The sequence below is a fragment of the Equus asinus genome, chromosome 26, assembly GCF_041296235.1.
Source record: "Equus asinus isolate D_3611 breed Donkey chromosome 26, EquAss-T2T_v2, whole genome shotgun sequence".
NCBI classification, from domain to species: domain Eukaryota; kingdom Metazoa; phylum Chordata; class Mammalia; order Perissodactyla; family Equidae; genus Equus; species Equus asinus.
In genome coordinates, this window is record NC_091815.1 from 41963540 (window position 1) to 41985046 (window position 21507).

The following is a 21507-nucleotide window of genomic DNA, read 5'->3' on the forward strand; positions in this document are numbered from 1 at the left end:
GAGACGGCACCGATAACAGGCGTTTCCGTTTGGGCACAGAACGTGGAGGAGGGGTTTCCGGCATCCTCCCTGTGGCGGTTGTTTTGGCTGCTCTCTGGTGTTTACCTCGGTTTACGGAGCGTCGGGTCGGGGCTGAGAGGACTGACCACGAGGTGTGGGAGGAGGCGCCGTCCCCGCGGCCCAGGCGGCTCTGAGGCTCGGCGACGCCGCCCGGGGCCCCGGGCCAGGGAGCGCCGCGCCCGGCGCCTCGTCTCCCGCCGCTCCCGGCCCCGCGCCGCCCCCGAGGCCGATGGCGGCGGCCGCGCGGAGGGAGCCGGCTCAGGTGAGCGCTCGGCTCCGGGCCGCCCCGCCCGCAGCGCAGCCCGAGCTCCAGCCCTCGGGCGGGCGCTGCTCCCGGGCCTGCAGCCCAGGCCCCGGGGCCGGGCCGGGGAGGCGCTCGTGGGGCCTGTGGCTGCGGGCGGGGGCCGGGCTGCGGCCGAGGGTCCGCGTTGTGTCCGCAGGGAACAGTGTGAGGTGGGGTCCCCCCTGGACCGGCAGGGGAGGGGCTGCTCCTTCAGTCTTAGGGCCCCGGAGCCGGGAGGGCTGTGACCAGAGAGGGACGCGGTGCGTGTTGGGGTTTCAAAAGTTCTCCAGGAGCGGAGTCCTGGTCCGAGGGCGCAGAGCTGGTCCGAGGCAGCTCTGAGGACTGAGGCCCGGAGGTTAAACAGCCAGCCTGAGGTCTCCGGGCCCCAGGACCAGGGAAGGGTACAGGGAGGCCTGAGCCCTTCGAACGCCGCCGTGGACCCATTCCTCTAAGGTCCGCCTCTTCATGCAGGCTCCTGTGGCTGCAGAAGACCCTACGGAACCCCACTGGGAAGTTGAGGGTGTCTCAGACCCTCACTGGCCCCAACCTCCACGCGCGTGTTCTCTGGACTGTTCTTTCCTTAAATGCGATTCCCCCTGACCTGTGGTCTGGGAACCTTGGAGAAACCCCAAGCCCAGAGTTGTTAAGTCCGTGTCAGGCTTTTATAGAGGTGTTCCTGTTTGTGGCAACCGACGTGAAAAAGGGTGGTACCAGGAACTGGTACAAAAATGCATAGACGCTGAGAGATGTAACTGAGTTGGAAGTATACGGAAATCACAGGTCTCCTTTATTTCAAGTGGGAACAAACAGCAGGGGTGTAGGAGTCAGGACTGGACTGGCCGCCTGAGAAGCTGGATGTCTCTTTTAGAGGTAATTGGAGGTTTAGGTTAGAGGAGGTGATCTTAAAAGGTCTTACCATCCTTCATCTGGCTGCAGAGTGGCTACATACTGTGGGAGTGAGGGAAGAGAAAGTAAGATCAGGGTAAAGGCTACTGTCAACTCTGGGTAAGGATTAATGGACCACAATGGTGGCCTAGGAAAAGTGGTTGGATTCTAGATGCGTGTTTGAAAGAGGGCCAGCTAGATTTTCCAATGTGGAGGGAGAGGGAATGAAACACAGGATTCGGGGATAACCCCTGGGTTTTAGCACCTGTAGGAATGGAAGCTCCATCATCCAAAATGGGGAAGATTGTAGTGGGAGTGATATTCACTAGAAATTTATTTCAAATCTCTATTTCGGCCACATTAAGAGTCTGAGTGGAGGCATGAATTAGGCAGCTGAACACACAGATCTGGAAATCTTGGGAGGATTCTCGATAGAAGCTTCCAAAATGTGGTGGGTACTCTGTGGACCCAGGTGAGTGAGCTTTGGGTCACATTTAGGAGGGGTGATTTTCAGGTTATGGTAGTAAAGCCGTTAGGGGGCCAGGAAGCAGAGGGTCGGGGCTGTGGACTGGATCTCTTGCTTGAATACCTGGGTGATGGTTTTGGGCATCATAAACACAGGTGAGGTGGTTAAGTGCCCATGAAGGGAGGATGTGTTGGGGACAGGATAGTCTTGCAGGTGACCAGAGCTTCCAAGAGAAGAATGGACATGAGATGAATACAGAGGCCTAGGAGTAATTGAGGTGGGATGACACTTAGGCCTGAGCTGATGCTTGTTCTCCGTGCTGTACATTCACCAGAATTTTGTGGCAGTTTGTGGGGCCTGGGTGTTGCATTCATCCTGGAGGATCAGGTCAGGGGAACATATGATTATCTGTGAGCCTTACTAGGCCTGAGGTGGGCAAGCAATAGGGCTGGGCTTTGAAGGAGGTTAGGTAAACAGAGGAAGTTATGACTGCTGAAGGATAGCAAATGTAGCGCAGGAGTGGAAGAGGGCCATAGGTATCTGAGATCCACACGTAATTTTGTGTGGCTAGGTCTGAGGCGTGAAACAGAGCCAGACAGGGAGGCCTTTGTAGAAGTATCTGGGGACTTCCACCAGTAGTGGGCGTGGTGGAAAGTCTGTGGTAACATCGGACCCCGTGTGAATTTGCCAAGCATACTCTGGATGCTGTCTGCCAAGTTGTAGTGTAAAGCCTAACATTAATTCTCAATATCATGTGCTGCCTTGACATTTGGTGAAACCCAGAGGGCCTGAAATGGCCTGAGTGCAAGTTTCCCTCCCCACTCTACTCCTGTGGATAAGGTCTACTAGCCAAACACAGTTCCTCCTTATTCCTTTGTATTAGGTTTCAGTTCTTTACCAGTCCATGGAGTTACTCAGACCAACCAATTGCATCCTCCCGCTGGAACCCAGGGGCACCTCACCCTCCTGATACTCCAAAGCTTGCGTCCCACAGCCCCTGGTTGTCCACTCTGTTCTAGAGTACAACCAGAGAATAACCTCAGTATAGCCCTGTGCAGAGTGTGATGTCCTTCCCTCTGAGGCCGTGAATATATATCATTGATTAAACTGCTGGCAATCTCATCTATGCAGTGTCACGTGTCATATGTTTGGCCATCCCCATAACCCTAGGGCAGAATCCCACCCTCACCAGTGGGTGGGATGGAGAGGAGGCAATTAAATTACAGTAACACATGGGGAGGCCAGGGAAAGGCCTAAGGTATGGGGCAGTGAGGTGGTGGTGGCCATGGTCATATGGCTATGGTATCCAGAGATGTGATACATGTACATTCTTTTTCTTTTTTTTCTGCTTTTTCTCCCCAATCCCCCCCAGTACATAATTGTATATTTTAGTTGTGGGTCCTTCCAATTGTGGTATGTGGGATACCATCTCAACATGGCCTAATGAGCGGTGCCATGTCTGCACCCAGGATCTACTGGCAAAACCCTGGGCCGCTGAAGCGGAGTGCATGAACTTAACCACTCAGCCATGAGGCCGGCCCCAGATGTGCATTCTGAAAAATGATGTGGAGAGGGAGTCTGTCTGATGGCCCCAGGTCTCTGATATTGACACTTAAGTGACCTTGGCCATACCAGGGGAATTGCCTGGTGGGAAGTGGTAGAATTCTTTGCCAAGCCCACAGCCTAAATGTATTTGTCCACCTGCATCTTGTTACTGATGGCTGGACCTCGTGACCAATGAGTCCATGAGGAGACAACAGCACCATTGGCACCAGGGCCTGATTTTTCCTCTGCGTTGGAGAGCTTGGGAGGAGAATGTGCACGGGCCAGATATGTGGGGGAAGGGATTGTAGGTCCTTAGGAAGGAACTGTTTGTGGTTTCATCTGTGCCTGTTATGACAGGGCACTGTGACTTTTGAAGACGTGGCTGTGTACTTCTCCTGGGAGGAATGGGATCTCCTTGATGAGGCTCAGAGATGCCTGTACCGTGACGTGATGCTGGAGAACTTGACACTTATAACCTCCCTTGGTAAGAGCCTCACACCTTTCCCCCTGCTCTGAGCTAGTCTTTGCCCTTTCCTTTTCCCCAGAGACAAATCTATCCTTCTCACTTAGGACCATGAGCACTGCTTCGTTCCCCAGTTCCCTGGGTAGATGCTGTGGTTGGTTGGACTGAGGTGTATGCAATGCCCTCTTCTTGAAGTTGACTGACACCTGTTACCCCTGAGCTTCACCCAGAAGGACCCAGGGTCAGTCATCTTGCAGTCACCATTATGGATCCCACTTGCTTACCATCTCCTTAACTGGGTAAATTTGTCCAGATCCAAAGCAACTCTGTACCCAAGATTTTACTTTTCTCTTACTAACATTTCCTGATACCTGCCTGTGCCAGGAATTGTCGTCATTTACATTGTTGCTGCTCATGTGGACCATGGGCTATTCTTACAGGATCCTCAGTTTTCTTTCCTGTGGGCTATCATGTACTGAGTTATTTTTTACTACTGCTGACTGCTCATCTCTTCTGTCCTTCCCTTAGTACTTGACATCATGTGGGTGCCATGTAGTTGCTCATCTTGGGGGTAGGATGGAGAGCCCTTGGTGGTTCACAGGATGGCTATGAATCCATCCACAGGAAGATGGGCTCAGAGGGAGCCTGGTCCTGAGGAGTGGCACTCTAGGGGAGGGCATGATGTCAGGGTTGTGTTGAAATCATACTAGAAACATATTCTGTTTGACTCTTATTTTGGTTTCAAAGCCAATGGCTGCATCCCATTTCTGCCTTTCTCTCCCCATTCTTGACGCTTTGCCAACTTGTAAATTCTTCTACATGTCACTTCTCATATCCAGCCCGTGGGCTAATCCTCACATCTCTGCACTCCATATCTCACCCTTTATTCTCACTGCTCCATCTGCAGTGCTCTGCAACGTTGGCCTCTACATATTATGTCATAATGCGTGCATATGCTTGAACGATTATTGAACACCAGCTGCTCTGGTGCAGTCAGATATTCCTGAACCTGGACATTCCCTTCTACACAGCACTCATGAGTCAGCTGCAGATAAGATCCTGCTCAGTGTTTCCACATGAACAAATAGCCCCTGCCTTCCCCTTGTGATATCTCCCCCATTTTGTGCTATCGCCTGTACTTTTCTACCCAGCGTTCAGGTGTTAGACACAAGCAGCCACCTGCTAAAATTTCTTTACAGAGGAATGAGTTGTAGGTTCTCTCTCTTCTCCCTTGGTTGCACTGCATGTGTCCTTCAGTTCATGAGGCCTCCCACATTTTGCGATCTTTATAGCCCAGTACTGCTAAGTAATCTTCAACCTGAACCCAACTCCATGCTTCTGCGAACAATCCCATGGACTCATTCCTGGTTGTGTCAGACACACATTTGTGTATGGGCTGCCCCCTCCCACCAAAGTGAACATGCACTTGACCAGTATTTCTTTTCTTTTAGGTTGTTGGTGTGGAGCAGAGGATGAGGCACCTGAACAGAGTGTTTCTGTAGAAAGAATGTCACAGGTCAGGTTTTCCAAGGCAGGTCTGTCTTCCCAGAGGGCGCCCCCATGTGAGATGTGTAGCCCGATCTTGAAAGACATTTTGCACTTGGCTGAGAACCTGGAAACACGTCGTGGACAGAAGCTGTACAGGTTTGGCCCATGTGGGAAGCAATTATGTTTCAATGCAAACCTCCATCAGCACCAGAAGCAGGACATTGGAGAGAAACCCTTCGGAATCAATGTGAGCAGAGCGTTGGTTGTGAATGATTGCAAATTCCACGTGTCTGGGAAGCCCTTTGCTTGCAGGGAGGTTGGGAAGGGCTTCCTGGCCTTATCAGGACACTTCCAGGTACAAACCACTCACACTGAAGAAAAGTCAAATACCACGACCGAGTGTGGGGCAGCGTTTCATAGACGAAAACCTCTTTACAACTCTGGAGAATACATGAAAGCTTTGAGCTGCAAACATACACTTGTTCAGCGCCAAAGTGTCCTCACTAGAGAAAGATGTTATGTGTGCAGTGAATGTGGGAAATCGTTTAGCCAAAGTTACAGCCTTATTAGACACTGGAGAGTTCACTCAGGAGAAAGGCCTTATAAGTGCGGGGAGTGTGGGAAATCCTTTAGTAAAAGCTATACCCTCAATAATCACCAGAGAGTTCACACTGGAGAAAGGCCTTATGAATGTGGGAAATGTGGGAAAACCTTTACCCATAGCTCTAACCTCATGAAACACCAGAGAGTTCACACTGCAGAAAGGCCTTATGAATGCAAGGAATGTGGGAAATCTTTTACCTACAGGTCTATTCTCTTGGAACACCAGAGAGTTCACACTGGAGAAAGGCCTTATGAGTGCAGCGAGTGTGGGAAATCATTTAGCCAAAGGTCCCACCTCAATAACCATGGGAGAATTCACACTGGAGAAAGGCCATATGAATGCTGTGAATGTGAGAAATCCTTTAGCCATAGCTCTAGCCTCATTAAACACCAGATAGTTCACACTGGGGAAAGGCCCTATGAGTGTGGAGAATGTGGAAAATCCTTTTACCAAAATTCTGGCCTCATTCAACACCAGAGAGTTCACACTGGAGTAAGGCCTTATGAGTGTGATGAATGTGGAAAATTGTTTAGTAACAAGTCCAACCTCAATAAACATTGGAGAGTTCACACTGGAGAAAGGCCTTATGAGTGTAGTGAATGTGGGAAATCTTTTAGTCAGAGCTCCAGTCTCATTCAACACCAGAAAGTACACACTAGATAAAGGCCTTATGAGTCATGCTATGAACCGAACATTTATGTTCCCCAAAATTCCTATGTCGAAACCCTATCCTCATTAGGGTAATATTAGGTACCACATTAGTGGTGGTATTAGGAAGGGACGTCTTTGGGAGGTAATTAGGGTTAGAATAGATTGTAGACTAGAGCCCTCATAGATAGGATTAGTGTTCTAGGAAGAGTCCTGAGAGAGCTTGCTTTGTCTGTCTCCCATGTGAGGACCCTTTGAGAAGATTGTCATCTATGAATGGGGAAGTAGGTCCTCATCAGACACAAAGCCTGACCACGTGGGAACTGTGATGTCAGATCTCCAGCCTCCACAATTGAGAAATAAGTTTCTGTTGTTTATAAGCCACCCAGTTTATTATAGTTTGTTATAGCAGCCTGAGCTAAGACAAATGTGGAGAATATGGGTAATGGTTTAGCCACAGATACAGTCTCATAAAAATCAGAGAATTCACACTGGAGCAAAGCCTTATGAGTGGGTGAATGTCTCAATTCCTTTAGCCAGTCATCTGTCTTCATTCCACACTTCAGAGTTCACACTGCAGAAAGGCTTTAACATAACAGAACGTGATATTTGCTTGCTTAGTGTAATTACACTGGAGGAGAACGTTCGTTCATCTGAATGTCCGTAGTGGATTGGTTTACCATAAGTTCCAGCTATTTGGAGAACTTCCACAAACTACATTGTGCTTTCCAACTTGCCCAGAGTCCTTGCTAGCTTTAAGTCACTGCCAGTTTCTGTGGCAGAAGTCATTTCACCTATGCCGCCTGGCAGGGCCCCACAGTATACATCTGTTACCACCTCAACATGCTTAGTGAAGCTGATCTCTGCTCTCATTTGTTGATTGAAATGGGTAAGTGGTACCCTCAGGAGATCCCCATTTCGCTCTCTCTAAGTTAGGGCATAGATTTGACCCGTTGTTGGCCCAGAGTACCCGAGCTGAGTTCTGGGTGGTATCTTGCAGAGAAAGACTACATCTCTTAGAGACGTTGGTCTCATGTGATGCTTGTGATAAATCTTTGCAGTTTCCAAGTCGCCAACCCAGCAGTTTTGCACCACACATTGCTCGGGTTCATGCAATAATAAAAGCCTTTTTGTTAGATTACTTTTAATCTTGGGTGTTCTATTCATCCTGAGGGGTGGTTTGAAGCGAGAGTTGGGCTCTACCACCGTGAAAGGGGTGAACGAATTTCACTGGGTCTGTATCAAACCAATACACAATCCACACTGATTTGAAATCGCTCACACACTAATCCGAAGGGCCTAATGCCCTGTACAAATCTAAATTCACAAAAATATCAGTCCACCCTGTGGTTCTAAATCGCTTACAACTTTCATCACGATCAATCATATTTTCTGAGTATTTTTTCCTTTGACACACATTCTTTTACACCATAGTTTAATGACCAGTTTAAGCAACCATATTCCTAATATTAGCAAAAGCGTAGTAAAGAAGTCTTTAATGTAATGCCATATCCAGTCACCAAAAGACCAGAAATTAAGTTTCTTAAGCCGCTCAGTTAAACTTCCTTGGCGATTGCATTTCCGTGTAAAAGCCATTTATAAAGCCCCAGGGGTTACAAGCTTGGATAGCATTGTTAGGCATTACCTAAGAATTTAAAACTGTCATAACTTTAGGAAAAGCATGTTGTTGTTCAATTCCTGCAAAGTTATGTTGACTATTAGTCTCATCTTCTAGATGTTCTTTTACTTGTCTTAAGTTTTCTAATGTATGATTTACATTTATTTTAGGAGGTTCAATGTGGAGTATTTGTGCTGTTATTTTAATGGTTCCTTTATCTTCTATTGACCTCGAGTAATATCTTTTTCCATATTTTGTTAGATTCATTGCCTGTTCTAGTTTTACACATCCCATCATGTGTTGTGTTCCTTATTTTCCCTTGACCTTGATAGGGTAGGGTAAGGTTTGGCTTAGAGCTTACTATCATGGTCCAGTTTCACATATTATATGTAACTGGTTGAGGAGGCATCAAGGCTATAATCATGGGTACTTGAACCAATGAATATATAGGTATATTCAAAGGTCTAGCAGTAATAAGGGTATTTTGATTCCATTCCACTAACACATCCTTAGGAACATGTTTTCCTTCTATCATAAGGGGGCTTTCTGTGGCCTGTAGGCTCCACTCTCCCTTTTGATATTGCAGAACCACAAAAGTGTAGTAACCCATTGTCATATTTCCTCTTTAAGTGCCAATATTTTAATTTCACAGTTGCCCAAGGAATCACAGCTATTAGGATGTAGGGTATCTACTCTAGTTCTAGTTGGATTGTCTGTTATCTCAGGCTAGCAGTATTGACCTGAGATCATAGCTGTCTAAGAGTGTTCCATGTATCAACCAATCTTAACTGCAACAATCTACACTTAAACATCTTTTGGGGGCCGGCCTGGTGGTGCAGCAGTTAAGTGCACATGTTCCGCTTGGGCAGCCCGGGGGTTCACTGATTCTGATCCCGGGTGTGGACATGGCACCACTTGGCAAGCCATGCTGTGGTAGGCATCCCACATAGAAAGTAGAGGAAAATGGGCATGGATGTTGGCTTAGGGCCAGTCTTCCTCAGCAAAGAGAGGAGGATTGGTGGCGGGTGTTAGCTCAGGGCTAATCTTCCTCAAAAAAAAAAAAAGTATCTATCTATCTATCTATCTATATATATAAAGAAACATCTTTTGTGTCTTTTTTTAGTATTTCATTATTTTTAGCATTTCCTCCAGCGGTTTTATGTGAATTTCCATTGCTGTATTTACTTTCATGTGAAAATCATGTGTGTTTTGTAATATGTTGTTAATTTTATCCATTTGTGTACCCGGTGATGACAGAGGAGCCATTGCATATGTGTTAAATTGAGATTGTTTGGTTTTACAGTTTTTAAAATTTAATGTGCTTTGATCAATTTGGAATTGAGAAAAAGTAGCTGCCGTTGCTCCTCCAATTAAATTTCCTACCAGTCTAACAAAGAACTGTAGGGGTTCCCTTCCTTTCAGCGAATCTGTTTTGGGCATAGATTGTAAATTGGGCATAAATGACCATAGATAAAACTGAGCACAATTGGGGAACTGTATCTGGCTTGAAAGTCTTGTATATTAAGTTTCAAAGCACAGGCTACTTTGAGGGTTCCAATATGACCGTGAGAGGTTTTATTAACATAAGTTCCCATGTTCTTGAGGTCGAAATCTGTGGTGAGAGATAGAAGCCTCACGTATACCCCCAAGGGTAATGATGTGTGTTACATGCTAATTTTCCTGCGTGTTCTCTATATACTTTATAAGGTGTCCCTGTTCTTTTAAAGTCTGGACATAGTGTCCATGGATCTATTGTTAATTTTCTAATAGGTGAATATGCATTAAACAGTGTAAGTTGGTGTAGTAAATGACCAGTTTTTGGCTATTTCTATTTAAAAACATAATTGCCCAGTTGTCCTCATGTGGATCTGCTATGACAATGTCTATTCCTAAAGTTTCATCATTACTCATGGCTGGAACTACATATTTAGTACTCCATGTGGTAAACTCATCTCTCTAAGTTTTTAATGGTTTTTCTAGGTTACCCTCAATTTTTTTTTTAAATTATATTTTTCCATTTTCTCCCCAAAGCCCCCTGGTACATGGTTGTATATTTTAGTTGTGGGTCCTTCTAGTTGTGGCATATAGTATGCTGCCTCAGTGTGGTCTGATGAGAGGTGCCATGTCCATGCCCAGGATCCGAACTGGCAAAACCCTGGGCCACCGAAGCACAGTGTGCGAACTTAACCACTCAGCCATGGGGCCAGCCCCCTAAATTTTTTAATTTAATATTTTATCTCTCACTCTTGGTTTCCACCAGTCATGTGTTCTGTACCATAAATAGGACATGATATTACTCCAATCGGCAATGTTTGATATGTTACTAGTATAATAAAAGTTTTTAAAATTATTATTTTTTTAAATTTATTTTAAAGATTTTATTTTTCCTTTTTCTCCCCAAACCCCCCCAGTACATGGGTGTATATTTTTAGTTGTGAGTCCTTCTAGCTTTGGCATGTGGGATGCCACCTCAGCATGGCTTAATGAGTGGTACCATGTCCATGCCTAGGATCCGAACCTGTGAAACCCTGAGCTGCTGAAGCAGAGCGCACGAACTTAACCGCTGGGCCATGGGGCCGGCCCCAATAAAGTTTTTTACATGTTCTTGCTCCCCATCTAGTGGTATTTATATCTACATTATTTTTTTATGCATCCCAGTGCGTATATTGGTTCTGAGATTCCTGTCCCATCACTACAGGAGAATCTGCCTGTGGTTCATACTTGGAATACCTGTATGTCATGTCATATGTTCTGATTAAGAACATGTTGTTTGGGGGCTGGCCCCATGGCGAGTGGTTAAGTTCGTGTTCTCTGCTGCAGCAGCCCAGGGTTTCCCTGGTTCGGATCCTGGGCACGGATATGGCACCGCTGGTCAGGCCACGTTGAGGCGGCATCTCACATGCCACAACTAGAAGGACCTGCAGGGGCTGGCCCGGTGGCGCAGTGGTTAAGTGCGCACATTCTGCTTCTCAGTGGCCCGGGGTTCGCCGGTTCGGATCCCGGGTCCGGACACGGCACTGCTTGGCAAGCCATGCTGTGGTAGGCGTCCCACATATAAAGCAGAGGAAGATGGGCACGGATGTTAGCTCAGTGCCAGTCTTCCCCAGCAAAAAGAGGAGGACTGGCAGTAGTTAGCTCAGGGCTAATATTCCTCAAAAAAAACAAAAAAGTAAAAAAAAGAAGGACCTTCAGCTAAGATATACAACTATGTACCAGGGGGATTGGGGAAGATAAACCAGAAAAGAAAAAAAAAGATTGGCAACAGTTGTTAGCTCAGGTGCCAATCTTAGAGAAAAAAAAAAAAGAACATGTTGTTTGTAAAATTTAAAGTCAAATATGTGACCTTAGGCATGGGCCATGATAATGTTTGGTTCATAGTTGCATTGTTTGGTGCATCCCCACATGGTGATTTACTAACATTTTGTAAGTAAAGGTCAAGTCCTAGTCTATGGATGGCACCAGAGTCTTTATATGTTTTATTATGGCACCAAATTAATCATTTATATCCCTTCAGTGTGGGTGTGAAAGGTCCAATACTGTCTGGTGCTGCAGAAACATTTAGTATAGCATCAGACCACAGAAGGGAATCGCATATAGAACCTTGCTCCATTTTACCTGGCCAGGCTTCTTTCTTCATTACTGCGTTAATATTTGTCTGTGCATGTGCTACTGGTTTTCTCCCTGGGTTACCAGACTGTTTTGCTTTGATCATGTTTCCTGGTCTACAATCATCTCCGTAGCATTTGTTAAACAGAAAGGATATTTCTGTTATACATTGTGACCTTGTCCTCTGAATATCCTGATGGATACTTGAAGGGTTTTGATGGGTTAAGGCATATTTTATGTCTCATAATTTAATGTTGTCAAGATTAATGGGAAAATCCTATGTTGCCAGTTTAGCTTGGAGTGTACAAGAGAATCATTGTATGTTTTAAAGAAAGTGTAAGGATTAAAGAATTCTGCTAGAGATGTAGCAATAGGTGTCTTATGTATGGTTAGATTGCCATAATGGAACAGGTTAGGCCGTTCTGTGACATAAAGTCTTCTTTGCCATCAGTGGTATTGTATTTCCATGGAACTCCTAAATATAGATGTTGTTTGTATGGAAGTAGAGAGAGTTTGTAGTTTATTTCAGGTACATTTTTGGTGGAATCAGTGAGTGCCTTATTAAATATATCATTGATATAGTGGGTGTTTGTGTGGTGTGGATAGTATTGTCCCCATCATTTTCATCATTTTTTAAATAAAAAGAACAATCATTATCTTCACCATTGTGGTTCTCCACTTTATCCCATGCAGATATCTATTGCCACATAGCTAAGTGATATAATCCTTTGGATAGTGTCTCTAAATACCAGTCACATGTCCCGTGAGTGTCTGGTTGTGGTTCTGTACGTGTCATTAGCATTGTCATTTTTTGCCCTCCCTATTGATAAAATGTATTCAAAGAGCATCCTGCAAGGGTTTAGCTTTGATGCATTTCTACAAATGAATCTTTTAGGTCTGCATGTGGAGAGCACACATAATCTCTCCATTGTATTTCTTCAGTATATTTGGTCATATTCCACCAATGTGGTATACGAAATTTTCTTTTTATTGCATGTTGAATTGTTTCATAGTGTGGGATATTAAATTGCTGGTTATAGGGGCCAGACTGGTGGTGCAGAGGTTAAGTTCACGCACTCCGCTTCAGCAGCCCAGGGTTTGCCAGTTCGAGTCCCAGGTGCGGACCTACGCACTGCTTGTCAGGCCATGCTCTGGCAGGCATCCCACATATAAAGTAGAGGAAGATGGGCATGGATGTTAGCTCAGGGCCAGTCTTCCTCAACAAGACGAGGAGGATTGGCAGGAGATGTTAGCTCATAGCTAACCTTCCTCAAAATTAAATAAATAAATAAATAAATAAATAAATAAATAAATTGGTGGTTATACATTTCTCTGCATAATGGTTTAAATATCTTTCCTAATATATCCTTATTAGTGTGTGTGCATGTGAGCAATTTTGTAATTTCTTGTAGCTATGCTTGGTCTATTGCTAAAGCCAAATATTTTCCTTTATATTGCATCAGATTTTGATCTACTGAGTAAGGATTAGTGGTAGTGTTGATATGTGTAGGAGATGTAGCTGCACCAGAACTAGGTGCATGTAGGCTTTTCCTATTAAACATAAGATAATAAGCAATTGAAGCAACATACGATGTCTGGGATACCAAACGGGTAGATGCCTGGTCTCCAAATTCTGAACGAGCAAGAGCAACAAGATGGCCTAGTATATGAGTATAAGATTTCAAATGGGTTTTGGCTGTGGGTACCCAAGTGCCCATTCTGAATATTCTAGAGCTGCTCTAGTGCAGTAGTATGCTAAAATGCCTAGTAGATCAGGAATCAGATCTGGGTTGTTTTTAGTGAGCCCTTAAAATGTGTCTAGTGCTGCCCCTAATTCAGAAAGATAGGGGAAGGGAAGAGTATGAAAGTCACTGCCTGCTTGTATTGCTATTTATGCTGGCTTATAATACCAAGAGTGAGGGGCCAGCCGGTGGCGCAGCGGTTAAGTGCGCATGTTCCGCTTCGGCGGCCCGGGGTTTGCCGGCCCGGATCCCGGGTGCAGACATGGCACCTCTTGGCAAGCCATGCTGTGGTAGGTGTCCCTCATATAAAGTAGAGGAAAATGGGCACAGATGTTAGCTCAGGACCAGTATTCCTCAGCAAAAAGAGGAGGATTGGCAGCAGTTGGCTCAGGCTAATCTTCCTCGGGAAAAAAAAAAAATACCAAGAGTCAGTTAGTAGTTCAGGCCAGTCTTCATCCTCTGAGTTGGTGTCTAATAGGGGGTGTTTATGATCCTCATTGATTCTTGTGGAGATGGAAGTGGAGGCTTCTAGTGCTTTGTCAACTTCCCTCAGTATTTGGTTTCTCTTCTGATCAAAGGTTTCCCAGTGAGTTGATGGTGCTGATAGCAAAAAGTGGGGTGCAGAGGTTGGGCTTGGTGATGCTGGTGAGTCCTCAGTTGCAATAAGGTGACCAGGATGGTGTTCTGTGGAGAAAGTAGAGGATGTCACAGACGGTGGAGTTGTATCTGGACCAGAAGGTGGCATTCCAATTTGGAACGGTGGCACAACTTCTATTGCTGGAGCTGTTGGAGGAGTATCCACAACTGTAATGAGTATGGTATCCTGGAGTGAGCAATAAGCAAAACAGTATGGCCAGGAGGCAGCATGCTGCACTGACCCACTTAGCAATATTTCTAGGGTTCAAGATGTGTGAGCCTGCAAAAAATAAGGATAGTGCCCTATAAAATTCAAATTCTTTCTTGTTGTTCTTGCCACTCAAGGAAATCTATAGTTATTATGGCCATTACTGCCAGTGTTGCCTCAAGCATAATCGCTCTGCAGCATGCTATGCTAAATATTAGGCATCCAGTAATGATGTCGTACAAAACTGTGTCTGCTGTTAGGTGTCCTGCCATCATATAAAGAGTAAATATCCATGTTTTTAGTGTCAGCATCCAGTGTTGATACGATAGAAGATGATGTTATTCATGCCTGAAAATTGTATAGAGGCATCAAATTATTTTCTTTAATTTGACGTAATATGCCTTTTCCTTCAGTCACCCAGTAGGTATTATCAGTGGCAGGTGCTGTAATATCCCCAGTACTATATGTATCATTATGTTTTTCAATTAGTACTTTTGCTTTTAATTTATATTCTGGGATGTTGTAAGTGCTAATTCTTATCTCTGTGGGTGCCTGCAATGTTAATTCAATAGGAGGTTTTCCATCCCTTGAGTTGCAGGGTTAGCAGAAGTTCCACTTCATGCCCTGTTCTTGGGCCCTTTCTTGTTTTAGCTTTTCTGTGAAGTGGGTGCCCTGATCTGATTCTGTGATGGTTGGGATACCTAGTAAGCAATCCAGATTCCCTGTGCTCTGGGGTGGATTTTTGATCACTTTTCCTGCAGGGGTAGGGTAATCCTATTCCTGACCATGTGTCTGCAGTGCTGCAGGGTTCTCTGAAATAGACAAGCATTTGATATGATAAATTTTTATAATTTGTAAGGGTCTGTCAGCTCTGACCTTATCTGGGGTATTCATTAATGACTTCCAAGCTTTCAACTTTGAGCAGTTCTCACATTTCTTAATTTGAAATTGGAGGTCCTTGGTAGGCATAGACATGTTTCTTTTCTCTAACCACGTTCTGGTGTGTGCTAGCATGACTTGTTTGGTGATATGCCCATGCAGTGATCCTAACTGGCATGATCTGTGTGTTCAGGTTTTATGTTCCATTGTCCTTGTTCACGTGTAGTTACGTTTTGAATTGGTTTCCTCCTTAACTATCAATTATTGTGTTTCTTAAGATAAATCTCAAGAAATCCTCACCTCATTAGTTTTCCTAGTGAGTTTGTCTCCCTGGTTATTAAACTTGGTTACTTCAGAGTTTTCCTTCTGATGTACAGAGATGTGTGATGAATATGGAGATGTCAGCCAGTGCTATGTTCAGCCGTATGTCCTTATTTCCTATTTTCCTGCCATATTCCTGACCAAAGAGCTGTTCTATTAGCTGTTGCCCATTAGTCCAAGGCAAGATATGTTTCATTCTGATTTTCCTTAGCAGCTTGTTCAGTTGACAATTTTACGGTTATTAATTCAGCATTATTGTGCTGATTCTCCTGAGCCTGATTCTAGCAGGGTTAGACTGTCATTAGTCCTCAAGACCATAGCCTGCCAGTGTACCCCGGATGGTGTCATGGAGGCTGATCCATCTGTAAACCATACATTGTTGAGTGCTATGGATCAGGATGATCCCCATTGCCCAACTGCTCGAGCTTATATATACACTCAGCCCTCAGAAATTCCAGCAAGTCCACTATTGGCATTGCTGAAATTTCCTCAGTTAATGCAGAGGGTTGACCATCTATCCATACATCCCGCTCAGAAATATACCATTTCCATGGTAGGACTTTATGGTCTGGGGCAGTCCCCCTCTGTTTGTCGGGGGTCTGTTTTATCCAATCCACAATAGGCTCTTGGAGTTTAAATATAATTAATTTACTTTCTGTTAGTGGCTCTGAGTTTTGTAGGGCTTCATAGAGTGCCCAGGTGAGCCTTTCAATTGGTTAGTGTTTATTCTTGGACGATGGGAGCTTCATAGCCCCAAACCCAAACAGGTAAAATTTGGCATCCTGTGATGTTTTAGTCTACAGTGACCATATTGCAAACCCTTGTGAGTATAGGCACTCTAGTTTTTATTTAGAGTCCTCATTAGCTGTGCCCATGTGTTAAAAGTTCTGACAGCATTTTTCAAATAAGTAAAGGCTGCCTCTTGAGTCTCTGTCCATCTAAATTCCCTACTCTTTCTAGTTATTTCATAGATGGGTTTTAATGTTATCCCTATATGTGGTACGTGCTGTTTCCTATATCCAAACAGTCCTGTTAGTTTCTGAGCTGCTGCTTTTGTGGTAGGAGTTAGTATGCAATCTATCTTGTTTATGACTGGGTCTGGTATTTTCCTACCTTCAGAGGACCAAATTATGCCTAGAAATTTTACTGTAGTTTGAGGTCCTTGGACTTTACCTGGGTTGATTGTTCATCCTCTGAGTGTAAGGAATTCAGTTAATTCTCTCTTGACTCTAGTCTGTTCTTCCAAGTTATCACCATAAATAAGGATGTCATCAATATAAGAAATAATGGTTTGTCTGTACGTTGTGATTTCCTAAAAGGCCTGGATGTCTTGTATTAGAAGGTTGTGTGCTGTCACTGAGCTATTAAGATATCCTTGTGGTAACCTAGTAAACTGATATTTTCTACCTTTTCATGTGAATGCATTCATGGGCTGGCTCTCATCAACTGGAGTCGCAAAGAACAGGTCAGATAAATCTATCAGTGTATGATAAGTTCCAGATCCAGTGGTGATATTGCGTATGATAGTGCCTTTATCTGGGAGTGCTCCCTCAATTTGGGGAGAGTATTGTTTAAATTCCTATAATCTATTGTAAACCTATATGACCTGTCTGGCTGTTTAACGGGTCAGATTGGATTGTGGTATAGTGAAATAGTAGGCACAATAATTTGTTCCTTTGGGAGTTCCTGAATTTTTTCCTTAATTTGAGTATGTCCTCCCTTAAGATTGTGTTGGGTGCGGCCGGCCCAGTGGCCCAGCAGTTAAGTTCGCACATTCCGCTTCAGCAGCCTGGGGTTCCCCGGTTTGGATCCCAGGTGCGGACATGGCACCACTTGGCAAGCCATGCTGTGGTAGGCGTCCCACATATAAAATAGAGGAAGATGGGCATGGATGTTAGCTCAGGGCCAGGCTTCCTCAGCAAAAAGAGGAGGATTGGCAGCAGATATTAGCGCAGGGCTGATCTTCCTCAAAAAAAAAAAATTGTGTTGGGATATATTTGATATTTTAGATGGGACAGGCAGTCCATTTTGCCATAGCCAAATTAGTTTTAGGAATTGTTACATCCTTATTTGTTATATGATGTCCTATTACATCCAGTCCAGGAATGTTTTCTAAATTGGGAAGCTATAAGGCATTTAGCCTTAATGAGTGGTCTATCATCAATTGTTAGGAATCTATGTACACCTGTCCCTGGGGTTAACTTTCCTCCTAAGCCTTCAATTACTCCCTTTTTATTGTTAAAATTTTCTAAATTAGTAGGATATCTTTGTATCATTGTTACTTGGGACGCTGAATCTAACAACATAGTAGTATATGTAGTATTTTTATTTACGAAAGGGGTTTCTATTGATATTGCCACTGTAACATGGGGCAGTTGTCTCCAGCTTGGGCCAGGAGACAGAGACTGCTGAGTCCCTATAGGGGCTCATTGGGCTTTCTCTCCTTTGCCTATCAGTAGCTTGTCTATTAGGGGGATTAGGTTTTACAAAGGGGTTATTATTTACAGTAAGTGAGTTAGTGGATCTATTTTCTGTAGGTCTGTTTCCTCTAAAAGGTTGGTTTTTTCCATTTCTCTGCCACTGTAAGTAGTCTAGGGTTTCTATTTGGGTTTCTTTTTTTATAATTTGGATTAAAGGGTGGTGGTCTAAATGCTTTAGGTAGTCAAAAGGGCCTTCTAGATTTAACTCTATATGGTCTATTTTGATTGGGTCCATTTACATTAGGTGTAGGCCTGTTTTGTCTGCATACACTAGTGTTAAAGCTACAGCTTTCATCTTGACTTAGTTCCTCAGCTGTTCTTATCAAGTCAATCAGCTCTCTGCTGTCGCTAGTGCCTGCAAATACCATAAATAGGCGCCGGCCCCATGGCCAAGTGGTTAAGTTCGCATGCTTCGCTTCCCCGGCCCAGGGTTTTGCCAGTTCGGATCCTGGGCACAGACATGGCACCACTCATCAAGCCATGCTGAGACAGCACCCCACATGCCACAACTAGAAGGACCCACAGCTAAAAATATACAACTATGTACCAGGGGGGCTTTGGAGAGAAAAAGGAAAAATTAAAAATCTAAAAAAAAAAAAATACTGTAAATAGTGCTGTTTTGTCCTGTGGAAGGGCAGCTTTTAGGATGACCTTTTTAATTTGCTCTGTTGCTTCCATTTGTAGTGGTGAGAGTGTCTGTCTCTCTTATAAACCATAGTCAATAGTCCTAATTTCATTACTACATTAGTAGGTTCCCCTGCTGTTTTCCATGGAGATGTGTTTATTTTTCCTTTGAGGAATATTAGTCCTGGGCTAACAGCCACCTCCAATCCTCCTCTTTTTGCTGAGGAAGATTAGTCCTGAGCTAACATCCACCTCTAATCCTCCTCTTTTTGCTGAGGAAGATTGGCCCTGAGCTAACATGCATGCCCATCTTCCTCTACTTTATATGTGGGATGCCTGCCACAGCATAGCTCGACAAGCGGTGCGCAGGTCCGCCCCTGGGATCTGAACTGGTGAACCCCGGGCACCAAAGCAGAGTGAGCAAGCTTAACCACTGCACCACTGGGCTGGCCCCTCCATGGAGATGTTTTAAGGGATAAAATATTAGGTGTAGGCCATCTTAATCTCCAGGTTGCTGCCACTCAGTCAAAGATCTTTGTAAAGTAGTATTATTTTGTCCAAGTGCTTTAAGGTGTTGATTAAATTGAAGATCAGTGGAAATGTTTCCGAGTTGCACAATCTCTGCTTCTGTGGGGATCAGGTTCTGTCCTCCTTTGGACCATAAATCTAATAGTCGCTGGGTTTATGTGGCCAAATCAGTTTGTTGGAATGCTATTCTAATGTTTGTCATTTCTTGTCCACTATAAACTTTCTCTTCACTGGCTGATTGGATCTATGTTATCATTTGTTGTAGTTTTGTCTGTATTTATGTGCCCAGCTTCTTGTAGGTTAAAGTTATTGGTGTCAAAAGGACTATAAAAATCATCGTCCTCAGGGTATGGATTGGTGCCATTAGGAACAAAAGGGTCTGGGTTTCTTCTGTCTCTGGAGATCACTTTTTGTGCTAACACTTTTCCTTTCTGCCTATCAGCATCTATATTACTTAATGCTCCTAATGAGAGTGCTGGAATTTCTTCTTTACTTGCTCTTTTTAATATAGGATATATATTATTACTGGGTGATCAGGCCAACATCTGCAGTTTCCTTAATTTTAAGTTTGTCCAAACTAAGTTTTAAGTAGGTCTCCAGGAATCCTCAGAAGTTAATATATAATTCATTCTACCCTTAAACCACCTCTGGAGTAATTTTGATAGAATTAGTGAGTGAGGCCTGTTTGCTATTGTCCTGCCTTTTACAATAGTTGTTCAAAGTACATTTTATTATAGAGATGCTTAATAGAGCATTCCAAATTGTTTATAATATGGTAAAGCAGTATTAAGATAATTATTGCAGCAGCATTAGCATCTAAACCAGAATAGCTCTATCAACTTGTCCATTCACTGGCTGTTTATAATTTCAGCAGGATGCCATAGATGGTAGATTGTACATTAAATTTAAAATTGGTCAGTGCAGTAATGGGCTTTACTAGATTTTGGCCAATTATAAATTTAACATAATTTATCAATATGTATTTCAAATTTGGCATGGAGTATGATGTACTCACAGCACTGACCAATATTAATTATTATTAATTTGGGTAGGGTGCCAACTATGCCAATTGTTTTGTTTTGGGGGCAAAATTATTCTCAGAGACTAAGATTGTCTTTGCCAATATTTTATTTAACACAGGTTCACTGTGGTATTTATAATAGTTTCACAAACCAATAGCAAACAGGATACTGTCTCTTAATTAGCCAATAAATAAATTATATAACAGAACATACTCCAAACCAATGACAGATTAATCACACTATTGTTCCAGGAAAGGGGAGATGAAAAGAATAAAGACCAAATTTAGTTCGAGGTGCTCTTTTTTATATGAGGAAGCACTCAGGAGAAATGTCTTGACCAGCTGAGAGCTGACATCCAGCTGCCAGCACAAAATGAAAGTGACAAGTTCGCTGCTGCCAGAGCACCTTGCTAGGGAATGATGGCGCCGGTGTTGGTGGGCAGGCTGATCTTCGTGGAGTTGCTCTGTGGTTTGTCACCACTATGACTAGGAGCTAACGCCCCCAGGTCTTTGGAGAGTTTATTTAGGTCAGCAAAGTGATGTCTTGTTCAGATCGAAACTCGCAAATAATTCTTACAAGCTCTGGGTATTTATAGTCTGTGTCCCCTCACCATAGCTGCTTCTCCACATGTCCTTACTGAGAAGCCCCCAGCATTGCTCATCATCACTTGAGCTACTGAGCTGATCAATGACAACAGGTGAGATAACAGGTGAGGTGACGTCCTGACACATCTTACTTCATTCTTATATCAAAACAGCTTATTTTTGTCTTTTTCATAAACAGGTGGATTAAAACAACTTAAGTAATAAGTAGGTTTGAAATCATATCAAACCAATATACACAGGATCTCAAATTTTGTGTAGCTCAGAGAAGACAATATGATTGTAAATGAATGAATAAAGAAAGAAATAAAAGCTCTCCGGTTTTGGCCTTAATTTGCATTATCATCCAAAGCCTTTGTTATGGGTTGAGCTGTGTACCCCAAAATTCATCTGTTGAAGTCCTAACCCCCAGTACCTCAGAATGTGGCTATATCTGGACACAGCATCTTTAAAGAGATAGTTAACTTAAAATGAGGTTATTAGGGTGGACCCTCATGCAGTATGACTGGTCTCCTTGTAAGAAGAGGAGATGATGACACACAGATGCACAGAAGGAAGACTAAGTGAAGACGGGGAGAAGACCACCACCTACAGGCCAAGGAGAGAGGCCTCAGAAGAAACCAACACTGCTGGCACCTTATTCTCACATTTCTAGTCTCCAGATTTGTAGGAAAATAAAAGTCTGTTGTCTAAGCCACTCCATCTGTGGTACTTTGTACAGCAGTTCTAGCAGACTGACGCAGCTTCCTAGGATACAGACCTGGGCTGTGTGGTCCTAATTTGGGGCCTGGATGCCAGG

At 43.9% G+C, this 21507-nt stretch overlaps 1 protein-coding gene across 1 annotated transcript; it reads left to right on the forward strand.

The window, feature by feature from the left end:
- Window positions 1-22: 22 nt before the first annotated feature.
- On the forward strand, window positions 23-20340 carry LOC123275607 (zinc finger protein 154-like). The gene is made up of 3 exons (XM_044759042.2): window positions 23-322; window positions 3597-3723; window positions 5154-20340. Exons 1-3 carry the CDS (start codon window positions 290-292, stop codon window positions 6455-6457), a joined length of 1464 nt encoding a protein of 487 aa, XP_044614977.1. The 5' UTR covers window positions 23-289; the 3' UTR covers window positions 6458-20340.
- Window positions 20341-21507: the final 1167 nt, after the last annotated feature.

What these genes read in the sequence shown, in the direction of transcription:
- LOC123275607 (XM_044759042.2), top strand. Translation starts at nt 290, where the DNA reads ATGGCGGCGGCCGCGCGGAGGGAGCCGGCTCAG. An exon ending in CGCGGAGGGAGCCGGCTCAG is followed by an intron (nt 323 to 3,596) that starts GTGAGCGCTCGG and finishes CTGTTATGACAG; the next exon opens with GGCACTGTGACTTTTGAAGA. An exon ending in GACACTTATAACCTCCCTTG is followed by an intron (nt 3,724 to 5,153) that starts GTAAGAGCCTCA and finishes CTTTTCTTTTAG; the next exon opens with GTTGTTGGTGTGGAGCAGAG.